The sequence below is a fragment of the Pinus tabuliformis genome, chromosome 4_1 (genome assembly GCF_031772625.1).
Source record: "Pinus tabuliformis cultivar Carrire ecotype Pingquan chromosome 4_1, CPIR1, whole genome shotgun sequence".
Taxonomy (NCBI): Eukaryota; Viridiplantae; Streptophyta; class Pinopsida; order Pinales; family Pinaceae; genus Pinus; species Pinus tabuliformis.
In genome coordinates, this window is record NC_142303.1 from 396,528,433 (window position 1) to 396,553,261 (window position 24,829).

Consider the following 24,829-nt stretch of genomic DNA (forward strand, 5'->3'; position numbering starts at 1 on the left):
AATAATATAGAAGGAATTACCCAAAAATGCATATATAGTATTGATCGTTTTGAAAGCTTATGATCCTAGATTGATATATAAAATAGGTTCTTTATAAGTACATTGTATAGGAGCTTCCCAAATACCATCTTATAAATATTAGTTATTAACATTGTGCAACTAATAAAAGATAAAATAAATATATATCATATACTATGTTAATAATAAGCATATATAGCCCACAAGACATATAGTAGACACTAATAGGGTGTTCAATTAAGACACTCTGTGGTGTCAAGGTCACTGGTTTGAAACTCCATGGGCAAAAATCCAGCCATGCTAAGCGCTAGTGTGACTCAGACTGGGTGCGATTGTGATTTTGATGGCTTAGATGCCCCTGGAGACTACTCAAACCAAAGATTAAACATGCTAATCATCCCATGACTCAAATTACCTACCAAACAAAAATAAATAATAAATATATATTGTATTTATACTTATTTCATATTCATTAATGTGTATAATATTGTTAAAAAATCTTTACAAAATTAAAAATTTCAATTTAATTGTATTTTTTTTCCTCATTTTCAATTCACTTTGACCATAATTTTTAAAATTTTCCATTAAAATAATACACAAATTAATTTTTAATATATAAAAAAAATATCTTCTTAAAATTATTATTAAATAAATAAATATTTATAATCACAATTAATAGAGATTTAACTAATTTTTTTTTTTTTTAAATTTAACTACAACTATACATTCACAAAATAGAAATAAAAGTAAAATAGTAACTTTTAACCCATTTTGTTTTTCATACATCATTCCAACCTCGCAGCACACACAACAAATGCTCTTCACAATTAATCTTTAAAAAATAATATAAAATAAAATACTAAAACTCTTAATTAAAGACATAAAAATGCATCTCAAATACTTCGTTTCTTGTCACTGATAAGGTGCTCGTCTGGACGGACTTGAAACACAATATGCAATTCGATTGATTCATGGCGTCTTATTACTCTTACTTCCAATATTGACTGGAAGTATAGGCGTTCTTCTTGCTGTGCCCTGTGAGAGATTTCGACGCGAAGAAATGGCGTTTAGAAATGCTCTGCTCAGCCACATTAGGGTTCAGGTTAACAACCAAGGCCGACCTGCCCTCAGAGTCGTGGGATGGGGGTCCTGGAGTAATGGTAGCCGTTTGATGTCATCCGAGGGCGGCAGCAGCGGCACCTTCCTGGACAAGGACGAGGTCACAGAGCGCGTTCTCAGTGTTGTTAAGAGCTTCCCGAAGATCGATCCTTCCAAGGTTCGAACTCTTGACCTCTTATCTCTTGTAGTACCCATTTCACACAGACCGACCTTTAAATGTTATGTTAATTTTAATATGCAATGGAGTTCGAGCGCTTAACCTAACAGAATCCAATATACCCTGTTAAATATCCATATTCTTCCCACGTGGCAGGTTAATCCTAATGTGCACTTTCAGAAGGATTTAGGTTTGGACAGCTTGGACACCGTCGAGATCGTGATGGCGCTGGAGGAGGAGTTTGCAATGGAGATTCCAGATAAGGAAGCCGATAAAATTGATTCATGCAGTCTTGCCATTGATTACATAGCTTCACACCCAATGGCCAAGTAAATGACATTAGGTGCTTCTTTTAACTTATGGGTGTCCATCTTTCTTGGGCTATTTCTACGAAGTTTGGTTTCTTAAGGCTTCGTGCTATTGGGTCAACTGGGAATTTTTTTTCCCTCGAGTTCTTTGGTATTTCTGACTTTGGTAATAATGTCATGTGATTAAATTGTAAAGGTTCTTGCTCTCTGAACAATGACAACCATTGTTATATCATGTTTCTTGATTGACATATATTATCTGTGGTTTTTTATTATGTTTTGATAAGAAAATGCTTCACTTTTAGTATTAGACTAAAGCAATATTTATGTACAGGGCGAACCTTAAGCAGCCCACAGAAACGCCATGTTTGATTGCACGGATTGCCCAGAACTCTGATGGGCAAGGGTGGAACCATTAAATTTTCATGGTTCTGCCCTTACCGTGATGATTCTGTGCAGATTTTAGGGCTCTACCTCCTGTCTGTCCTGTTCCCGGGCAATCCATACAATCAATTCGTGGTGTATCTGTGGGCTGCTCAAGGTTCGCTTACATACAAGGCATTTAAAATGTGCTAAAGGGCAGCTACTACAATTTAAAAAATGGGTTATAAGAATCATATCAAGGCTCAAAATCTGCCTGGGAAAATAAAGCATATATGTGGCACACGAAAACCAAAAAGGCAGTGACATTAACAGTTAGCACATCACCATAACTGAAACATTAACAGAAATAATAAAAAAAATGCCACAACCAGTAATGGCAGACAGATTAGTTTTGTCATTATTTTGCCGTCTTTCCCCATGGCCCATTCTGTGGCTCTGGCTCGCGTGCATTTAGCTTCAAGTTCTCATTCTCCTACTGCATCTATTTTCAGTTTTTCTAAAGCGTATTGTGTAGAAGAAGTAATAGGAAATGCCGAGATGTGCTTTGTCGTTAAAACTGCACACCGAGTGTAATACCCATCAACTGTTTGCTGAGATTATTTCCAGTCACTAGTGCCAATTTTAGGTAATTTTGGCTTTAGGGCATTCTTAGCAAAAGACATCCACTTTGCATAATATTAAATCACAGTTATGTACCTTTGCCAAAAATTCTAGAAATATCGAGGAAAGTGCATTCTGTTGTTGATCATTTTTTGCAATGTCTGCAGTTCTTCTTCAAATTGAGATCCCCATACGATGGCTTATTGTGTTACCTACCCATATTCATCCATCTACCAAGAAAGATTTAGGAATAATGTGACTCCTAGGTATGAACTTATGATTCTCCAGCCAATACAAGGGATGAATTGTATAAGTAACTAGCATAGATCCATCTTAACTCTAGTTCTATTAAGGAAAGAAATAGAAAAAAATGGAGGTGCAAATATCAATATTTGTACATGCTCATAAACTATTTAATGAACATTGAGGTTCACACCTCACATTTTTGTTTGATCCCCTCAGAAATTATTTAATAAATATGGAGGTTTGCACTACACCTTGTAATATATCCAGGGTTAAATTGGATCCATGCTGCTTTATTCGTAGTTGTTTAAATAAGGCTAATTAGATAAATAATAAATCAAATTTTGTTTTAATTTTATGTAATTGAAAACAATTAGAGGTCATTTTTTGTTTCGGTTTTTTTATTGTCAGCATTGCACACACATAAACTTCCTCTTTTACTGTTGTTGCAAATATGGTATGTTGGCTCAGTATTGAACCCACATGAGTAATGAGTGAGAATTTGTATATAGCCATCCATACACATGGTTTTATGTGATCATTTTATATTGTTACCTTTATGGTTCAATGGAGATATTCTTCCATTTAGTATGACTTGTGCAACTCATTATTATCACTATATATTGGGCTTGTGCTCTCATTCCATATCTGGTCTTTTAATCGTTTACTATTTTGTTTTTGATAAAGCTGGTAGATGCTCCCTTTATCACTTTCACTTGGACTACATTTTTTTTTTGGGAGCCTTGAGCACTTTCAAGTGTAGGAAGTTAAATCATTTGTCTAATAAATCTAATTCTAGTGCTTGGAGATATGCTATCTTTGTAGATAAGTGTTAAAGCAAAATATATCAAACGTAGTGTAATGATTATCAATTGCATTGTATAAAAAGTCTTGGTGATCAATTTCCAGGGAATAGGCCTAGGACAAATTATAAAATGCAATTTAGTGTAAGATCATTAATCTTAGCCTATGTCACAGGGTTCGGCGAACCTGAAGCTTCAGGTTCGAAATTTGGCGAACCTGAAAAAAAATTTGAAGTTCGTTCAGGTTCGCTGAACCTGAAATTCGAACCTCAAGTCGAACCCGAACCTCATCAAACTTTATCGAACCTAATCGAACCTCAACGCGAACTTAAACGAATTTTTTGAGGTTCGACGGTTTTCTGGCTCCTGCCTTAAGCTCCGCAGGTCCTTTAATACAGCGAATTTTTTTCTACCTGTAATAGGCATTCCTATCCTACATACTTCCATTATGCAGAGTTGATGGTTGCAATTATCTTTGATGTTGTTAGCTTATTGGTAGTGAGCTTTGGAAAATAAATGGTTGAATTGCCTTTGGACTATTTAGGATTTGGACTTAACATGATAATATATTATTTCATAAAAGCCAAGGTGAACTCTTAGCTCAAAAGCAATTCCACATGTTGGGAAGTTAGATTGTATTGGGTAGAGAGGAGTCCACGACTCCATTAGCACTCTGGCCTCAAATCATTTACGAAGATATCCTGTTGTATGTTTCATTTTTATTGCATGATATATAACGGTTTAATGTGAATGACTATTCTTTTACTTTTTGGTGAGGGCTTCATATTGTTAATGAATGGAATGTTTTCACATTATTGTTATTCATATATGCAATTTATGCATGCATATTGTTACATCTAGGGAGCATAACACTCTTGTTATTGTTTGGCTTAGTGAGGCGCTGCTTTTTTTTGTTTAATCGTAGGATTCATATCTGAGGTGCATGTTGATTGTTGTGGACAAGGCAATCTATCGATAGGGCTGTTATAGGATTGTATAAAATGAGGGTTGTAATAGGATGTATAAAAACACATCAAAGTTTTGGTTGATTGAGAGTGGAGAGGTTTTGGATAAACATCGGTGGATATACTTGGCAAGTAAAGATCTAGTGGCACTTAACAGCCGCTGCAATTATGCAAATAATAATAATGGTGATTTTAGGTTAGGCTAGTTTTCTAAATAGCTCGGTTTCAATAGTTCAATCTATGTTCCTCACATAGTGAACTTGGAGGAGCTTTGAAAGTCGTTGAAACATCCAATAAAAGCTCAACTTCTGCTTTCATTGCTGCTCTTTTGTATGACTTAAGGTGACAAAGCCTAGCATCTGTGGACAGTGGACAATAATTTTGTGTGTAGTTTTGATTTTTTGAGTTATTATTGTGCTTTTTCTGGGCCCTTTTTAGTCATTCTCACAGCTTTAGTCATAGCTTTATTTCATTTTCCCTTGACATGTAGCAGTCTGTACAGTTGTTCTCACTTCTTGAGTAATAAAAATATTGTGTATTACTTGTTTTGATGTGCACCATTTTTGTGGGCTGTAGCTGAATATTTTTGTACTGCAATAGATATATTATTGAGCTTTTATCTGTTTTCTGCTTCTCTTTGTCAGCTTTGGAATTGGTTTTTTTTTTTTTTAATTGTTGAATTTTTTAACAGTCACTCTCAACTTATTGAATCACTGATGCACTATGTATTTGCTATACACTGACAAATCCTTACACAACAAATCATGCTTGCACTGTTACTATCGTATTACTAGTATTTGACATTCATTTAAATTTTGAACACTGAAAATTATGTCATTTCTTTTTGCAAACTACTATTGTGTGTTTACATTTAACTATTCATGTATGTTTACTAATAAGAATTTGTATTCATGTGTTTATGGATCGATTTTGAATTCTATTATTTTGTCATATATATATATATATTGAAAAATATGCATAGTCGAACCTAATGCCGAACCTCATTCGAACCTGATCGGAAAATTCGAATTCGAATCGAACTTAATCGTTGTCGAACTCGAATTCAAACTCGAACTATGTGACATAGATCTTAGCTTACATGTGTTCTTTTGGTTCGTCAATCTTTATGGTCTTTTGTTGTCCATTCTTTCTTTTTTAATAATGACTTTGGGGATAGACCTAGGGCAAGTTATAAAACACTTTTTTTTCTTTTCTTTTCTTCTGTTTTGTTTTTATTTCTAATTTATATTTATATTTTTGTTCTACATTGAAAAAGGATTGTAATTTCAATAATAGAAATAGAGATTACATTCTTTAGATGCTGTGGAGCAATGCGTATAGACTAAATAATGTAAATTTTAGAACTATTCTCCCACATAGAGACTTAATCATCCTTTACAAAATCAAAAACTAATTCCTACCATATACTCTATAACTTCTCGTGAACCACCGAAAACTTGTGTCTTTTCCTGCCCCTTTTGCTATTTCTAATATGAGTGCCAGATTCAATGCCATGAGTTTTGCATAATTGGTAGACCGTCTTCTTAGAACTCTTGTAAATTTTGACCAATGAGAATCTGAAACATGTACAGTACCCTTTGCTCCACATAACAGTGGGTTCCCTTGAACTGCCCCATCAAAGTATATCCAGGCCCCAACCTATCAGTGATCTCTTCCTTAATTTTTGTCTATTAGGCTTATCAGCTTTGAGCCATGGAAAACTGTTTATGATGAGTAAACTCTGCATAACACATTGTAAAGGAGGAATACATTTGCCTTCAAAATTGACTGGCATTACTGGACAACAAAATCTCCCAAGCCACTATTAAGGGAAGAGCCTTGTACCTTTTTACATTGGCATTCGCATCCCATTTCTGAGGTAGTCTTCAAAAGAATTTGCAGACCATGCTTCTTTAAAATGAACAGAAAACTGAAAACTAAGTATATGCTGTATACTATTATCTATGTATTGTCTCAAAGCTTTCCCACTAGCATTATCATGTGCTATACAGCCTATAGGCTACATGTAATTAAAAATTTATACAGTTGTACAGCCTATGGATTAATAATAATTAGTCCAATGAAAATTCTAAATAGAATATTTGCTTTTCAGGATTTCAAAAAGGTGGCAAATATTCTTCTAAAAAAAACTAAAAAAAACCTAAAACTTTATGTCATTTGCTTGGGATCTGGTGTGTGAGGGTCAGCTAACAGAAGGTTCATTTTGGCAGCATGGGATCTGTTTCCGAGTTTGAAGGATCTGTTTATGTGGTGGATACTGTCAAGCCAGGAGGTAACTACATGAATTGAATTGTGCTTTGCATTAAGATGGAACATAGATATATACATGGAGAGGGAGACTATTGGGTTTCATCTCCCAATGTCTCTTCATCTCCCAATTCTCTTTATTTTTCTATTTACAATATTTACATGGATTTACCTAATCCCAAAGATTAGGTGTCAACACCCTCCTTAATCTGAAAGGTTGTTGGTGAGTCCAAGCATCATTTTGAATCTTTGAAACTTTTCTCTTCCAAGCGCTTTGGTGAAGATGTCTGCAATATGCTCATTTGTGGAACAATGGCATAGGTGGATTGTCTTGGCCTCAACATGATGTCGGATCAGATGGTATTTTGTATTGATGTGCTTCGTTCGATCATGGAACTTTGGGTTCTTGGACAACTTTATTGCAGAAGTGTTGTCAATCAAAAGAGGAGTTGAATGCACTTGTTTCTCTTGCAAATCTTCCAGAATTTTCCTGAGCCACACAATTTCCTTTGTTGCTTCAGTTGCTGCCACATATTTTGCCTCAGTTGTGGAATTTGCTGGAACTGATTGTTTGCGTGACCTCCAGGAGACAACTCTTGATCCAAGACTCATAACATAACCTGAAGTAGATACCCCAGTTTCTTTATCTCCATCGAAGTTTGAATCAGAGTATCCAATCAAGCTGAAGTCGCCCACCTGTGTATACTTAAGTCCAACATCTTTAGTTCCCTTCAAGTACTTTAGAACACTTTTTGCAGCAGGCCAATGACCCTCACAAGGCTTTTGCATAAATCTGGAGAGGATTCCAACATCAAATGAAATGTATGGTCTAGTAGTAGTCAAATAGTTGAGACTTCCTACGAGCTGTCTATACTATGTTGCATACTCAAATTCTTTTCCTTTAGTGGATGTGAACTTTAAGTTTTGTTCCATTGGAGTAGTCAAGGGATTGCACTCAACCATGCCAAACCTATTCAACATATATCAAATGTACTTCTTTTGAGAGAGGAATATAAACTTCGGATGTTGAGTTACTTCAATACGAAAATAGTAGTGAACATAGCCCAAATTTGTCATTTCAAAACCTTTCCTCAATTCCTTCTTTATGGATGCAATGTAGCTCCCATTGTTCCCTGTCATCGGAAGATCATTTACATAACCCTAAGATATACAATTGTTTTGCCAACTTTCTTGACAAACAAAGTTACATCATCAAGATCATAATGTTTGAAGTTGAGTTTCAGAAGATGCTTAATTAACTTTTCATACCAGGCTCGCGGTGCTTGCTTGAAGCCATACAAGGATTTTACAAGCTTGCATACTTTGTGTCTCTGACCCTTCACAACAAATCCTTTTGGTTGGGACATAAAAACATTTTCTTTCAAATCTTCATTGAAGAAAGCAGTTTTTACATCCATTTGATGGACTTTCCAACTGTTCTGTGCCGCCAAGGAAAAGTGTGTCCAGGTGGTAGCCCATTTTGCTGTGGGGGCAAAAGCTCCTGATAGCCGACCCCTTCCTTTTGTGCAAAACCTTTTGCCACAAGCTTGACTTTATGCTTGTCAAGTGAGCCATCTGCTTTATACTTGTTTTTGAAGACCCACTTGCAACCAATTGGTTTGGTTCCCAATGGAGGATCAACTAAATTCCAGGTGCCATTCTTTATCAAAGCATCATATTCTTTCTACATCGCTTCTTTCCATTCATCATGAGAAGCGACTTCTTTGAAGGAAGTTGGTTTGAAATCTGTAGACAAATTCAGTTCACAATCTTAAGAAACATCCATAACAACTGGTGAATCAGGATTGTCTATAGCACCTCCGTTCTGTCTGGCTGAGCTTCTTGTTCCTGTCTTTCCAACCTCATCAGGACAAACACTTTCAAGTGTCTTTATTAGCCATTTTGGAGGACCTTTTTGAGATGGCCTAGGTTGCTCAGTTGACTGATATGGGGTTGAATCAAGATTTAGTCTCCCAATTCTGTCAGTCACATCACTCATGTGTCATCTGGATCAGTGTTGGAGCTTCATGCAGGGGAGAGAGTGCTTTAGAAGAAGATTCCTTTGATTGATCCAGTATATGAATCCCCCCTTCAAGATGTGGAATCTCATTTTCAAACTCTTGAAAAGATTTTGCATGTTTGAATCTATCCAAGCGATCAAGCTGCCACTCAAGAAAGATCACATCTCTAGATATTATAAACTTCTTGTTGACTTCATCATAGAGATGGTACGCTTTGGAGGTATTTGAGTACCCCAAGAAGATACATTTGTAACTCCTTGCAATGAGTTTGTTTCTCTGTTCCTTGGGTATCAAGGCATAACAGGTGGAACCAAAAACCCTGAGATGCCTCACCGAAGGAATGTGGCCATACCACGTTTCATAGGGAGTCTTGTTTTTGATAGCTTTAGATGGACGCCTATTCTTTATATACACAACACATAGAATTGCATCAGCCCAAAACATCAGTTTAACATCCTTGAAAAACATCATGGAACGTACCATATTTAAGATTGTCCTATTCATTCTTTCAGCTACTCCGTTCTGTTGGGGATTATAAGGCATGGTTGCTTGATGTTTGATTCCATGTTGGCGAAGATAGTTTTCAAATTCATTTGAAGTGTATTCTTTTCCATTATTAGTGCGAATAGAGCCAATCTGAGATTGTGCATCATTTTCAATCCATGCGTAAAAATTCTTGAATGTTTCAAAAGCTTCAAATTTGTTCTTCAATAAATAAACCCAACACTTTCTGGTGTATTCATCAATAAATATCATCATATATTTATTACCATTTGCTGAAGAAATAGACATTCGGCCACATAAATCAAAATAAATGAGTTCAAGTTTTCTATGTGCTTTGGAATGAGAATCATGAAAAGACCGTTTGTTGTGCTTTCCTAAGATACAAGCATGACATTGCTTAAGTTTCCTATGAATAGTAGGCAAACCAGTAGCAACATTTTTCTTCAAGAAACGAAGGCTGTCATAGTTCAAGTGTCCAAATATAGCATGCCACAAAAGACGATGGAAATGTACCTTCATCATAGTGAGAACTGTATGAAAAGTTTTGTGCACGAGCAGAGGTTCCTTGCAGTTTTAGAAGTCTTTCTTCTTCTATCCCCGTCATGACAAGTGAGTGATCTGATGCTTTTCTGACCTCGACCTTGCCATCAAATATATGAATGGAGTGTCCTTGCTGGCGGATGTGGACCAAAGACAACAAGTTTCTCCTCAGCTTCGGGAGGTATAGAACATCATGTAGAAGAAAGTCTGGAAGACCAGGCAGTTTGAGCCTGATGGTGCCAAGCCTCGATGGCTTGAGTTTTGACTTGTCTGCAAAATATACTGCTCCATCAACATTGTCAGTGAATTCTTCAAAGAAATCTCTCTTGAAAGTCATGTGGCAAGTTGCTCCTGAATCAAGCAACCAATCATCCTTCCATGAAGCAAGTGAAGCATTGAATAAGTCTTTAGTTACTCTAATGTTGCAATGTGCCACAACATAATGAGTGGATTCAGGTGCTTTACCTTTCCCTTTGTCAGTTGTTTTACCTTTTCCTTCATTTCTTTCCTGCTCAATTCTGTCCCAAGGCAGCTTACATGTAGAAGCATCATGTCCATCTCTATTGCATCGTATGCAATGAAGATCAAACTTTTCTCCTTGGAACTGTCTGCCCCCCTTGCCTCTAAAATTCCTCCTTCCTCTTCCTCTTCAACCACCTCTTCCTTTAGAAGAATCTTGTGCATGATTCTTCTCTTTTTGTGCAAGGCACACTACTTCTTCAGAAGATTGAGGAGTTGTTTTCTTCCCAAAAGCCTTCTCTCGCTTAGCAAACTTCTTCTCAAGGGAGTCAAAGGTAATCTTTGTAAGGTTTCCACTTGCGTGCAATGACTCAAGAGAATGTGAATAAGTGGGATATAGTGCCTTGACATGAGCTATGAGAGGAATATCTATTTCAACACCAGTGGTTTTTATGTCATGCATAATCAATCTTACCTCTGACGCTAAGGCAAGAGGGCCATCATTTCTTAACTCAACACTGAACAACTTAATCATCAATTGAACAACTTCAAGTCCAGAGTGTGATTCATACAATTCCTTCAACTTCTTTAAGGCTTCAAAAGCATTTGAAAATGGAGAAATATGGCGACTCACCTCTTCATTTATTGACACGACAATCAAGGGATAAGCCTTGCTGTTCTTGTTTTCCCAAATGGCAAGCTCCTTATTTGAAGTGGGCTTTTCAGGTGCATTGTCTCCTTCTCCTTCACAAACCCCTTTTCACAACTCATTGAAAATGAGGGTGTGTTTTATCTTCCGGGACCACTCAGGGTAGTTCTCCTTGCCAGTGAGAACTACTCCCACTATGGATATTAGTGAATGCATCATATAGTCTAGTCTGGCCTCAAAAAATTTCAATGGTTGCAAAAAAAGTTGATGTATTTGTAATAAAATTTAGTGGCTATGTCTTCAAAACTTCATTAATATACCTCCATCACATATATAATTCATATGGCATACCAACCATTCATGATTTCAGCCTTAAAAAAATATATACTCATATATAATATACCACAACCTTTTTTTTTGTTTTGTTTGTTTTGTTTGTTTGTTTTTTTAATTTTAAAAACTCATATATATGACATATATGAATCATATTCAAAATTCCATTAAAAAAAACTTCAACTCAAACTTTACACCATTATATAACCACCAAACAAAGACTTCATACGACCTTCATGGAGTTCACCCAACATATAAAAAACAACGACCATGCCCATAATTTTCACCGCACAGCCCAAGCAACATTGGAACGAAATAATCATGTTTTATTGCACCATTTAAAGCCACATATAGACTCCAAATGTATAGTTGAAATGCACTCACTGGTCAACATGACCACACTTCAACACGGTTATGTTGCACCACGGTTACGCTGTGTGGAGGCACCATGGTTATGTTGCACCACTGTTATGCTGGAGGCACCACGGTTTATCAACGCACCAAACTGAATACCTCTCAAAAGTTTCTTGCAACGTAGGATTGAACACAGTTATAGCCATCGCTCACACCATTCGCATGCCACAACCATCTATACGCAACATTGTTCGCATTCTTCCAGGATTGTTCAACACTTATCTTCTAGGGCTATTTCAATTGATGTACATAGTGCTCGATGTAGAGGGACTAGTGTATTTCAACACCCTCACAAGATTTTAATCAATACACAATGTGTAGAATAAGGAGACACCAACGTACAGAGGACAAAGGATTCAATGGACAGAGAACAAAGAAAGAGTTTTAATGGCAAAGAATAACATAGAGCTTGCACCACGGTTTTCGTACTCAACTCAATTCAACATTTTGGCCAACATTACAGAACTCATGCAACACTCATAGAAATTAATAGAAATGACAGATTCTGGGGCTGCCAAAACTAGTAGAAGGGAGTTACAAGAATAGAGGGAAGCTAAAATGGAGCTGGCTCTGATACCATGTCAGGCCAGGAGGTAACTCCATGAATTGAATTGTGCTTTGCATTAAGATGGAACATGGATATATACATGGAGAGGGAGACTATTGGGTTTCATCTCCCAATGTCTCTTTTTCTTCCAATTTTCTTTATTTTGCTATTTACAATATTTACATGGATTTACCTAATCCCAAAGATTAGGTGTCAACAGATACAAAGTGGATTTGGGTGGTAACATAGGTAATATATGTTCTCAAGATGACATATGATCATTTTTTCTCACATTATAAAGATTGTCTCTATTGATATAAACTTTAAAGCCTCTTAGTTTGTCTTTGAGAATAAGGAAATTTTCTATTTCACTAGTCGTCTACACCCCATTTCATAATTTATATTTGAAAGCACATTTGGTCATTTTTTTCGAAGATCCAAAATTTGTTTACATAGGTAGGATAGATGCATTTATCTGCTGAGAGGGGTTCTTATTTGAAACCAATCTAAAGCAAACTGAAACAAGACATACAAGACATGGTTAACGAGACTTAGTACATGGAAGTAGTTGTCAAGATTGGAGATAGAACAAAGTAGATGAAAGTGCAAAGCACAAGAAGATAAGAACATATGGAACATTAATTAAAAAGGAATGTTTCCAGCAAATGGATGAAATAGGAGGGAATAACATTTGGAATTGGAAATATAGGAAGAAGGATGTGGCTATCTAGCTACTTTAGCATTGCCAATATTCTCAGGCGAATCAACTCAAGAAGGATCTTTTGCATGAGCATAAGAGGAGGTAGAACAAAATCTTAGCTACGCAAATTTGCTAAATAGCCTAGAGAGCCATGATATTGTGTTGTAATTTTGAAATTGTCGAGAGTAAACACTGAGCATCACCATTCAAAGTTGGTTTTTTAGGGGAAATTTGTTGTCTTGTTTTCTTTTCAAATTCCACCACTCTTTGTCATAGAGATTGGATAGTCCAATATGTCCATTTGAAGCTTAAAGGAAATTCATGTTTAGGATTTGAGAGTTGTTATTCCCTAGTTTCCATTATTGGTAGAGTTACTAATTCACATTAATGAAGTTACGAAGTTAGCATTTATTTCCTTCCATATCATTGCTATTTGAGGGATTTTGTGGGCTCTTCTAGCATCAGTGTATTATTCCATCACTTGTTGGATAATGTCCCACATATCTTCATATGCACAGTTCGTTATGGCTTGAGTACTTGGGTGGTGAAATCTATAGGAATAGCACATTCCTCGTTGTATAGCATCCATGTTTAGTTTCCTCCATAGAGACATTAAGAAGCAGTTGAATCCTTGCTTTGTACATGGTATAAAATTGGTACACATCCACATTCCTTCTGCATTGAAACGCTAGCCATGACCAACATATGAGGAGATAGTATGGAATGGACAATCTCATGGTAATTTAGTGTTTTTTTGGTGGTATTACTATCATTTCTTAGCATTACTTTTTGCAATTAAACTCCTGTTAAGACTTTATCAAGACTTTATCTTTGTTGAGATTCAATTGTATAAGGTGATGGTTCATAACAATGCCCATTAGAACATTGACTTAATTGAAGGAATATACAAATTTCGGTGGTGTTGTGTTCAGGATAATGCCCAACTAATTAGTTGTAGCTAATTGAATGAACATTCCAACATTGAGTGCGTGCTACGCACACCATCAGTTGAGTTATTTGGTTAAACATAATAACTCACTAGCATCGTTCTTTTTGTGTTCAGGATAACGCCCAACTAATTGGTTGTGGCCAATTGAATGAACATTCCAACATTGAGTGCGTGCTACACACGCCATCAGTTGAGTTATTTGGTTAAACATAATAACTCACTAGCATCGTTCTTTTTGTGAGGAAGTTGTTAGATATCATTCCTTCAATAAACTCAGCTTAAATGTTAATTTTAGATAACATGTTCTTTGCTAAGGACAATCACTTAATATTCCATATATTTGTTACACCATTTTATATTCGATAGCAATCCCATAAAACATTATCAAACTGACAGTGACTGAAGAAAGAACATAAAGGATAGATGCTGAAGACAAGCTAAGAAAAGAGTACACAGGATGTGGCACAAGCCAGGGAAAAACCCCAAGATGGGGAAAACCCTATATCAATTCTTCTTATTATTAATATCGAATGTCCAACAGAGAGAGAGTACAATAACCAAAGTCAAAATGACTTTGACTGATGAAGATCCAAATCTTAAACATGAAAATGATTCAGCATGACATTTTGGTTAGGGCAGCTTACTGTCCACTTTGACTTTATCTAACTGAACCAAGAGTTATCCTGTTCACTGCAGCTATCACAGGCATGCATGCATATCATCTTTGCGGGTCATAAGGACTGATCTGAACCCATGAAAGGACTCTCAACTCCCTTGACTGAGAAGATTGTACTAACTGTGGTTCTGCCTGAGATGAATCATGGATATGACCTCATGAGGAGACGTGATCTTTCACATAAACAAACCCAGAAAACACTGCCATCTCGGCCTGCTAAGCTGCTACCAAATTCAGACTAAATGACTTGACCCAAAAAAGTACAAACACCCCCTCCCGGAAAAGAAAAAAGAAAAAAGAAAAAAGAAAAAAGAAAAAAGAAAAAAGAAAAAAGAAAAAAAGGGATCGAAGATGCATCCTAAAAAAAAAGAAATTCGATGTTCTTTTTCTTTTGTTTTTGTTGTGAGGATGCATCTTCGATCCTTTTTTATTTTATTTTTATTTTTATTTATTTATTTTTTTTGTTTTTATATTCTGTACTTGTTCTTCTTTATTTGTTATTTGTTTCGGGATGGGGTGTTTTTACTTTTAAGTGGCTGTTCTACTTGATGCAGAGGTAAACCCAAACAAAACCCTCCTTCGTCCTTCCACAAAAACTCGGCTATCTCAGACTTGAATCCAAGGAAAAGAAATGTGTCTAATGATGGAGCAAGTACCACAATATATACAATTCGGTGGGGGTCATGAGACGTGGTAATGGGGCTTGATGAGCTGTCATAAAGATGAGGCTGACCTTATAAATTTACTTGTGAGAGAACATAAATTCAAAACTCCACTTTCGCTTGTCCAAAAGAGACAATCTTTATATCGATTTTGGTCCTTTTGAAGAGAGGAATTCAATGATGCAATAATCTTCCCCATAGGAGCTCTCCAAAGTGGAATTTGGCTCTAGTTGCCAATTTTAACACTCCCTCTCAACTAGGGAGAATTCCACCTGCCAATCCATCCACCATCATGCCATTTAGTTGATATTAACCATCTCTGTCATCTTTGCTCTGCCCTACTCTGCTCTGCTAAACACTGATATAAATAATGAAGATGAATTGATCGAGAGTGAGTCACCAAACCTTGCCACTCTCTATTGACGAAAATCAGTCCACATAACCATTCGGTCTTGATCCTAAGTGATCAAGTTGAAGAAACATCATGCATCCTAGTCATAGAGAGTACGACAGTATCCGCTACGTCCATTGATATTGCTGTGGTCCCTAACCACTTTTCCCAACTCATTGGCTAGATGAGAGGTACTTCCCATTTGTCCTAGAGTACATGGGTAGGATGATACTGAATCAATAGTAGGGAAAGAATGTATCGTCCTGCTCACAACCACTCGTAGGGAAAGGACGAACCACATCCTACAATCACTCATCACAATCACATGTAGGGAAAGGACGAACCACATCCTACAAACACACATGACAATCACATGTAGGGAAAGGAGGAACCACATCCTACAAACAAACATCACAACCACATGTAGGGATGTAGGGAAAGGATGAACCACATCCTACAAGCATACAAACCACCGAGAGTAGGGAAAGGATGAACCACGTCCTACATGCATGTCAATCTATCATTTGTAGGAAAGATCCTACTTGTGGGGGAAGGATGAACCACATCCCACCGACATGTCAACCATTAGACGTAGGGAATGAGCATCCTAAATGTGGGGAAAGGGTGAACCACATCCCACTGACATGTCCACAAACATGGGCTTGAATGCATCTCTCACTGGGGTATCCGTAGGAGAAGGTGAACCACTCATCTTGCTCATATGCCATAGGAGAAGGTGAACCACTCATCATATGCATATGTCATCAACAATAGGGGAAGGTGGACTACTCACCCTACACGTGTTTGCAATCGTAGGGGAAGGTGAACCACTCACCCTACACACATGTCAACCACCATGAGGTATCATAGGGGAAGGTTAACCACTCACCCTGTATACAACGCACCACGAGGGGAAGGTGAACCACTCATCCTATGGTCGCTCATAGCTCAATAAGTACCCCAAGCCCCTAGGAGCTCCCAGAGCTCAATATTCAATCTTAACCAAGGATCCCTTCATATAGGGAATAGTGCCAAGCTGTATCAAGACTAGATCGATGGGACCCTTATTGCTCCATTCAGTAGCCTATAGATGTATATACAACAATCAGAGGTCAATACTTAGTAAACTTTCAGCTTCCTGCATCTCCTGGAGAAGAAGATATTTCACTGTACTTACTCCCTCTTACTCAAGGAAGTCATAAGCCTATGCTTGTCTTTCCAAAGTGCACAGTGACCATCTGGCAGCTTGCTCAACATAAGATCCATCCTCTTTGTAGATAAAACATGCCATGATACCATATAAAGTGGTATAAGAAAAGTTCAGGATTCTCTGGATCCTACTTTGTAATATACAACAGCGGAGTTTACTTAAATGGCCATGCTGGCTGCTTTACTCATTCAGTCTTAATGGAGTTCCAAGAGCCACAGACTTCAGTCTAGCTGTAATCAGTTCCTCATCTGTCACTCTCTGTCGACTCAGTTTATCATCAATCACACTCTGCTCAATGATAATGTGTAATTTAAACTCTGTGCATCATACCTTAGCATATTGTCATACCTTTTAGCAAGCACTTGTCAAGCTATATTCTGTCAAGAAAGCTTAAGCAATGTCAAACTTTTAGCCACTTCAGGAATCCAATCAATCATCACAGGTGAAGAGTAGATCCTACTGATGTAGGCTCAGAAAAGAAAGCTTAAGCAATGTCAAACTTTTAGCCACTTCAGGAATCCAATCAATCATCACAGGTGAAGAGTAGATCCTACTGATGTAGGCTCAGAAAGTGTCATCTAGAAATGACTGCAAAACTAATATTCTCAGCAATGTAAGCAGTCTAGCTATTGCTTCAGACTTGCACATAATTTTCAAACTCTTTCACATCTTAGGTCAGTGTCATAGACATTTGCAACATCCATATATTCTTATACAAACAACTGTTAGTAACATAACCAGTATCTACACTCGATCCACAAAGCTTATGTTCACAACTCCACTACTTCTTTTGCTAAATGCATACCAGCAAAGGTAAACATCTGAAAGTGTTGTTAGCTCAACAACTAACCCTGCGAGGTTTATAATGATGAACCTCTTTACTTAATACAGAGATATATGCCATGCAAATGATTGCCTGGTGATTCAGCTTCAACTCAAAGGACTTCAATCAAGGTGCTTCCAAAACGAGTATCCTCTAAATATCTTGAAGATTGTCTATGATTCGGTTACTTTTCCTGTAGATATTCCTGTGGACCTTGTGACATGAATATCAATTCTGCCTGGATTCTATGGCTCCCCAGAAGTCATAATCTAGTTGATCACCCAGCCTTTCCTCATCATTAGGATGTTGTATGTGATATTACCTCCAGGAGACTTGTTCTGAGTCTGCATTGGAATTATCTGCTCTGTCTCCCTTTTTAACCGACAACTTCAAGTCTGATTATGCCAAGGTGTTTGACCCTTGTCAGCATTGTTCCAAACAGTGTTGCACGAAGCGCCCCCCCCCCCCGGTTCCAAGCCCCGAAGCGCGTCCCGTACGAAAGCGCCTAGGAAGCTTGGCCGGAAGCACGCTTCCGAAATTTTTAGACGCTTCCTGGAAATTTGGAAGCTCCGAAGCGCGCTTCGTACAGCGCTTCCCAGATGCTTCCCAGGCGCTTCCCAGGCGCTTCCCAGACGCTTCCGTACGCTTCCAGAAAAGCATTTAGAAAATCATTTTTTTTTCAATTTTTTTTTAAATTTTAGGTGAGTTTGCTTGTTGGGGGTGGGTCCACCTTGGGTTAGGGTGACAAATGAAAGCAAAAAAAAATATAAATATAGCAGATGCTCCCTCATGGTAATGTTAAATTCTTAAAGTAAAAGTGACATTCTCCTTTATTTTTCATTTTCATCCTTTTACTTAAATTTTTAACATTACCATGAAATGACTCAGAATGTTTGAGAGTGGTTCCAGCCTCATTGGACTTCATATGGAGAAAATAGAATTTCATATCCTATTCAAAATTCAGCAGACTTAACAGTTTTCAGGTATTCAGGATCAATGGGATTGTGGCATTTCATTAGATTATATCAAGTATGAAGGCATGCGATTAGCATTTAATCAAGAGCACCAAGCCCTATATGTACCCTGGTGTTGGTGGTGTTAATTGTTGAACTCCTTTGTCACGCGGCACGCCCTTAGCAAAAAATTACCTTTCAATCAAGTCAAAATCATCGATCAAACATGTTAAGCTTTTTCTACCATATTTTAAGTCTTGAATTATGTAGTTTGATCAAAATTGGGCAATGTTGACTAATATCCCTAGACAATCGAGGTAGAGGCAAAGGCTAGACAAGAGGAGAAGAATCTAGATTCTAGATCATTAATGTACAATGGATGTTATATCTATCTTGATTTATGCAAAAATATGCATGTTTTCATGTCTTCTACAATTAATTTGGTATTTGGGATGTTTGTTTTGAGTATAAATGCAAAAAAATATAAAATATATATATATATATATATAGCAGACGCTTCCGCGGACGCTTCGCTTCCTAGATTTTTGGAAAATGACGCTTCGGCGTCCCCGCTTCCAAAAAACGCTTCCGCTTCGCTCCCGCTTCGTGCAACATTGGTTCCAAATATTATCTGTTATATTCAGGATGGACCAAAGTGAATCTGAACAATGCTTTACGCTGATGATGCAAAGTTGTTATCTGTCTTAAGATGCTGATACTATCCTTATTACCATACTTGAATCAAGTCATCCATACTACTGAAATGGAGCAGCCCTGCTGCTAGATAAAGCTCAAACTTGATGAAGATCTTCTTACTGTTGTTCAAAACTTTTTGCAGGGTTATGATTTGAAACCCTGCTTCGACTGAAACCCCAAGTGTAGAAGATAGTTTTGATTTTGAAATGCTAATAGTATAGACAGTGGATGTCAACAATAGTACTGACTGCCAGAACAATCTGCCCATGCATATGCTCTTCCTTGATTATGATATTAAAGATAGGCAAAGGAAATTATACCAATGAGATAGATCAATGCTTCAGAGAACGAAGGTCGGTGGATACTCTTGGACTTATTATGGAGATTGAAGACACTGCAAAAGTCTGACATTCCTTAGAACTGAAGTCAGATGATCTTTGGTATCATAGAGCTTTGTTCCTTTCACTTCTTCATAGGCACCTTACTAGCTAGTGCCATTGAGAAGTATCAGTTGTTCCTTTCACTTCTTCATAGGCACCTTACTAGCTAGTGCCATTGAGAAGTATCAGTGAGTTCTGAGGGAGCAACATATCTTTTCTTACTATGCCAACTATATGCCCTAGACTTGAATCTAAACAGCGAATTCTCAACAATGGTATCTTGTCACTTAAAAAAAAACTCAACAGTGCCTTGCGGATCTTAAATTCAACAAGTTTATTTATGCTGGTCTCTGTAAGATTACAGTCTTCATTAGGAGTTCTTTCCATGGTCATATAAGATGATGCCATTTGATGCTATTGGTTAGATTACATATATATGGAGTTTCGATTCCATATTAACTATGCATCAGTGCCAAAATATATCGCAGAGAAGCAATGTAGATTGATGCCATTCATTCAAACTGACTTTGTTGTAGAGGAACGTGTCAGTCGACCTGTGTGTTAATGTTATACATAATGCAGAGGAACAAAGTCTTATACATCGTGAGCCATACGAACTGTGTAGAGCCAAAGGCACATCTATATATATACAGAGGACAGTGAGACACATATGTGCAGTGAAGCCTACTAGGTCGCATAGGAACAATGTCTCTATGTCAATGTGATCATTGATGAATGGATGAACAGTGTACAATGTAGTATACAAGAGATGGGAGACTGTAACTGAGAGCAATATAAACTGAGAGCAATAACAAGGTCCCTTGAGAACAATGAAGATTGAGAGGGAGAGACTTCCTGTAGCAAGAGCGAGAGACTTCATGTGGTGAGAGTCATGTAAAAAACCTACAAACTTTGTATGCTAGAACAATTCGTATGCCAAGATTTCCTTGATTTACACAGATTGCGAATTTGAGTGTCAAGACAGGATCAGTCATAGAGAGTAACTGAGCTATCATGTCAAAATACGTATCACTAGAATTGTGATGCCATACATACCTAAGTACTGAGATCATTCATAAGCTTATAAGGCTGAGACATACATGCTGAGACACATGCTACTGAGATATACCTCACATATCATATATTATATATCGCATAAGCCATAGACCATCTTTCCTTTGTAATGTACATAAAGGTGTTGAGATCGAAGCTATACACATGTGTCAAACATAAATATATAACAGAGAGACCTTACCATGCAGAGATCAAGAGCAAGATAGTTGTGCCATCCTGTTAGGAGGAAACTGAAATGCGATGCCAAGACTAAAGACATTGAAATACTGTAATGTAGTATGAGTTAAGTCACCGAGGAGATGCTATTATGAAACATCAAGATCCATCCTCTAAGAAATTTTGTGTGAGGCCCTAGCACCGAGATATAGTGAGCGAGATCGGTGATGTGAAAAGACTTGAGTGCAACAAAGATGTGAGAGCTATAGTAAGATCACATATGCCAACAGAACTTCAATCCAAACTTCGATCCAAGGAGAACTTCGAACTTCTAGAACTTTAATGCCATAATTTATTTTAAGAAAACTTCATGCGATGATCTGAATGAGAACCCATTGATCTCTGAAACCCTGCTTCAAGGTTGACTTTAGGCTTGTCCTCATCTGGCTCTGATACCATGTTAATTTTAGATAACATGTTCTTTGCTAAGGACAATCACTTAATATTCCATATATTTGTTACACAATTTTATATTCGATATCAGTCCCATAAAGCATTTCAAACTGACAGTGACTGAAGAAAGAACATAAAGGATAGATGCTGAAGACAAGCTAAGAAAAGAGTACACAGGATGTGGCACAAGCCAGGGAAAAACCCCAAGATGGGGAAAACCCTATATCAATTCTTCTTATTATTAATATTGAATGTCCAACAGAAAGTGAGTACAATAACGAAAGTCAAAATGACTTTGACTGATGAAGATCCAAATCTTAAACATGAAAATGATTCAGCATGACGTTCTGGTTAGGGCAGCTTACTGTCCACTGTGATTTTATCTAATTGAACCAAGAGTTATCCCTTTCACTGTGGCTATCACTGGCATGCATGAATATCATCTTCGCTGGCCATAAGGACTGATCTGAACCCATGAAAGGACTCTCAGCTCCCTTGACTGAGAAGATTGTACTAACTGCAGTTCTGCCTGAGATGAATCATGGATACGACCTCATGAGGAGAGGTGATCTTTCACATAAACAAGCCTAGAAAACACTGTGCCATCTCGGCCTGCTAAGCTGCTACCAAATTCGGACTAAATGACTTGGCCCATGCTCAGATCAGCGGCTGTCCTCCTTGATGCAGAGGTAAACCCAAACAAAACCCTCCTTCATCCTTCCACAAAAACTCGACTATCTCAGACTTGAATCTAAGGAAAAAAGATGTGTCTAATGATGGAGCAAGTACCACAATATATACAATTTGGTGGAGGTCATGAGACGTGATAATGGGGCTTGATGAGCTGCCATAAAGATGAGGCCGACCTTATAAATTTACTTGTGAGAGAACATGAATTCAAAACTCCACTTTCGCTTGTCCAAAAGAGACAATATTTATATCGATTTTGGTCCTCTCCAAGAGAGGAATTCAATGCTGCAGTAATCTTCCCCATAGGAGCTGTCCAAAGTGTAATTTGGCCCTAGTTGCCAATTTTAACATTAAATAAGAGAGCCATGTTCGTGTATCAACCTTGATCATCTTGAAAGAATTAATCAAGTTAAATTTTTGTGTAACATATTTTTGATTTGCTATTCGAACATTGTGATGTAGGCAGTCTTGCTCTTCAACTAGGTATTGAAATTCTTATTGATATGTTAGCAAAATATTGTATTTGCATTGATTACATGCTATTTTATTGAGGACTTCATATCAACTTGTATCATTCATTATAAAATGGTAGCATACTCATCACACTCATTGATTGATTGACCATAGTATTAGTCTTAGCTGGGAAATTTTTTGATGGTATCCTTTTTTGGTTGCTTCTTTGGTATTTGTGCACTTTATGATTATGGGAAGCCCATTTTGTTGCATGAGTTATTTGGAGCACTTGTTGAATGTTGACCTTATCTCCCAAAAAGGCATGTGGCCAACTCTTTTTAATTCCCTCTTTGAAGCATTCTCGTTGATCATTGACACTTGAGATTCATTAGATAACTCTCAACTTCAATAGGATTTGTGGCTTGCATCACTGGAATCTAGTTGTAATTCTAACACTAACATCTTTGTTAGATGGCTCTTAGCATCAACATGCCCTTTGTTATTTACTGTGTGAAAATTTCAATACTGAAATCTTATTGCAACAATTGGAATTAATTCTTCTAACTGTAAATTAATTAACAGTTTATTTGCTATTGCAACTATCGAATAAATCACACTGCAACCTTCACAAATAAAAAATATTGCGGAAGATAAACTGGAATTTGAGAAAACATTGGCGCACACACAAAATATGGCAGTTATTTTGGACTAAAGTCCTTGGAAAAACCCAACTTGGGAGAACTGGTGCAACAACTGAGGCTTTTTTTTTATTAAGCAACAGTGAAATAATCTAAGTACAATCTGGATGCTGAAAATTGGCAATCCTGTAGAGAAAATACTGGCAAAAATCTAGTGAGGAATTTTTCTTACCCCACAAGCAATCCGACACTAAAGACTGGCCTTTGAAACCCCTGCACGAATTGCCCCGTGTCACCCTTTGCGCAGACACAAATTCGTGCTACCTGGATCTCACAATAAGCTGCCTTTTCAGCCTACCACTGACTCTGGAAACGTTTCTCTTGGCCTCTGCAAACTTTTCCTCCCTCTAGAAATCTGAAACGAATTCCCGAATCTGCAACCTCTCTGTGTCTATCTCTGCCTCTCTGCAATGTACTGTCTGGATTTGGAAAATTTTCCTCCGGATCATTGTCCCTACCCCTCTCTATCTCTGTTTCCCTTATTTGGCTCAAACTCTTTCGACAACTATTGTTGCTCTTTGGAGAAATCAAACTGCCCAAGGAAATCGATCTCAAGTCAGTAGTGTGTTTGTCCATCTACCCATCGACTCTTATAATCTCATATGGGATTCCAATAGCAAAGATTAAAACTTAATCAATGGCTGAGATTATTTCCTAGTTGATTCGTGTGAGTTTCTAGAGAATTCTCACCTTTCTCAATTAATACTAATTAATTAACCAATTTTCCTAAGTTTAGACTTAGGAAACATTAAAAAATTGGTTAATAATCTAATTGAGACACTTTTAGGTGGAATTTCCAGAAACGTTTTGGGTTATAGCCTCTCCTGTGTTTTAGTCTCTCCACAAAGTCTCAAGACTAGAACACCTTCGATGCTACAAAAACCAACACTCCCTCTTAGCAAGGAAGGTGTTCTAGTGCCAAACTGCTCCAGACACCCTGTCTCTGCATCACCCTTTGAACACGCCACTGATGTTTGGCGACTGTGACACTGCCCACTAACCACTGCGCAACTTCGATGTTGCATTTGTGCTGCTACTGACACTACAATACTGCTACCAACTCTGCATTTGCACTGCAACTCCCTCTCAACTTTTGCTTCTACTGCAACTAAGAAGCATCCGAAATATTGAATCAACTGTGTCTTTGTGCAACATCTGTCTCCTGAGCATCTAATTGCTACTAGCTTCTACTCTGTCCACTGGGGAATCTACACTGCCGTTGACTCTACCACTGAGCCTCCTTCTCTACTGTCAACACTCTGATTGTGCTCCTCAGCACCTAATTGCAACTAGTCTGCAATCGTCACTCAGGAATCTCACTGCATCAACTAACATTGATCCATCTTGCTACTATGTTACTGTGGGCCCCCGTATCAAGGTAATGATCCATGAGGACACCTCAATGGACCCTGCCCAATCCTTTACGCAACTTTGGTACTATAACTCCATATCGCCTAACCTCACTCCTGGAGGTATAGCTACAAACATGGCAAAATCTTGTCTATCTCTATGGACGTTGTTGCTTGGTCCTGC

At 37.5% G+C, this 24,829-nt stretch overlaps 1 protein-coding gene across 1 annotated transcript; it reads left to right on the top strand.

The window, feature by feature from the left end:
• Positions 1-933: 933 nt before the first annotated feature.
• Positions 934-1,855, top strand: LOC149175974 (acyl carrier protein 1, mitochondrial-like). Its single transcript, XM_089419813.1, has 2 exons — positions 934-1,294; positions 1,451-1,855. The coding sequence occupies exons 1-2, from the start codon at positions 1,079-1,081 to the stop codon at positions 1,625-1,627; spliced, it is 393 nt and encodes a 130-aa protein (XP_089275939.1). The 5' UTR covers positions 934-1,078; the 3' UTR covers positions 1,628-1,855.
• Positions 1,856-24,829: the final 22,974 nt, after the last annotated feature.

Excerpts from the sequence above, each read along its gene's own strand:
- LOC149175974 (XM_089419813.1), top strand. The coding sequence starts at position 1,079 with ATGGCGTTTAGAAATGCTCTGCTCAGCCACATTAGGGTTCAGGTTAAC. Across the intron at positions 1,295-1,450 it reads CGAAGATCGATCCTTCCAAG|GTTAATCCTAATGTGCACTT; the intron begins GTTCGAACTCTT and ends CCCACGTGGCAG.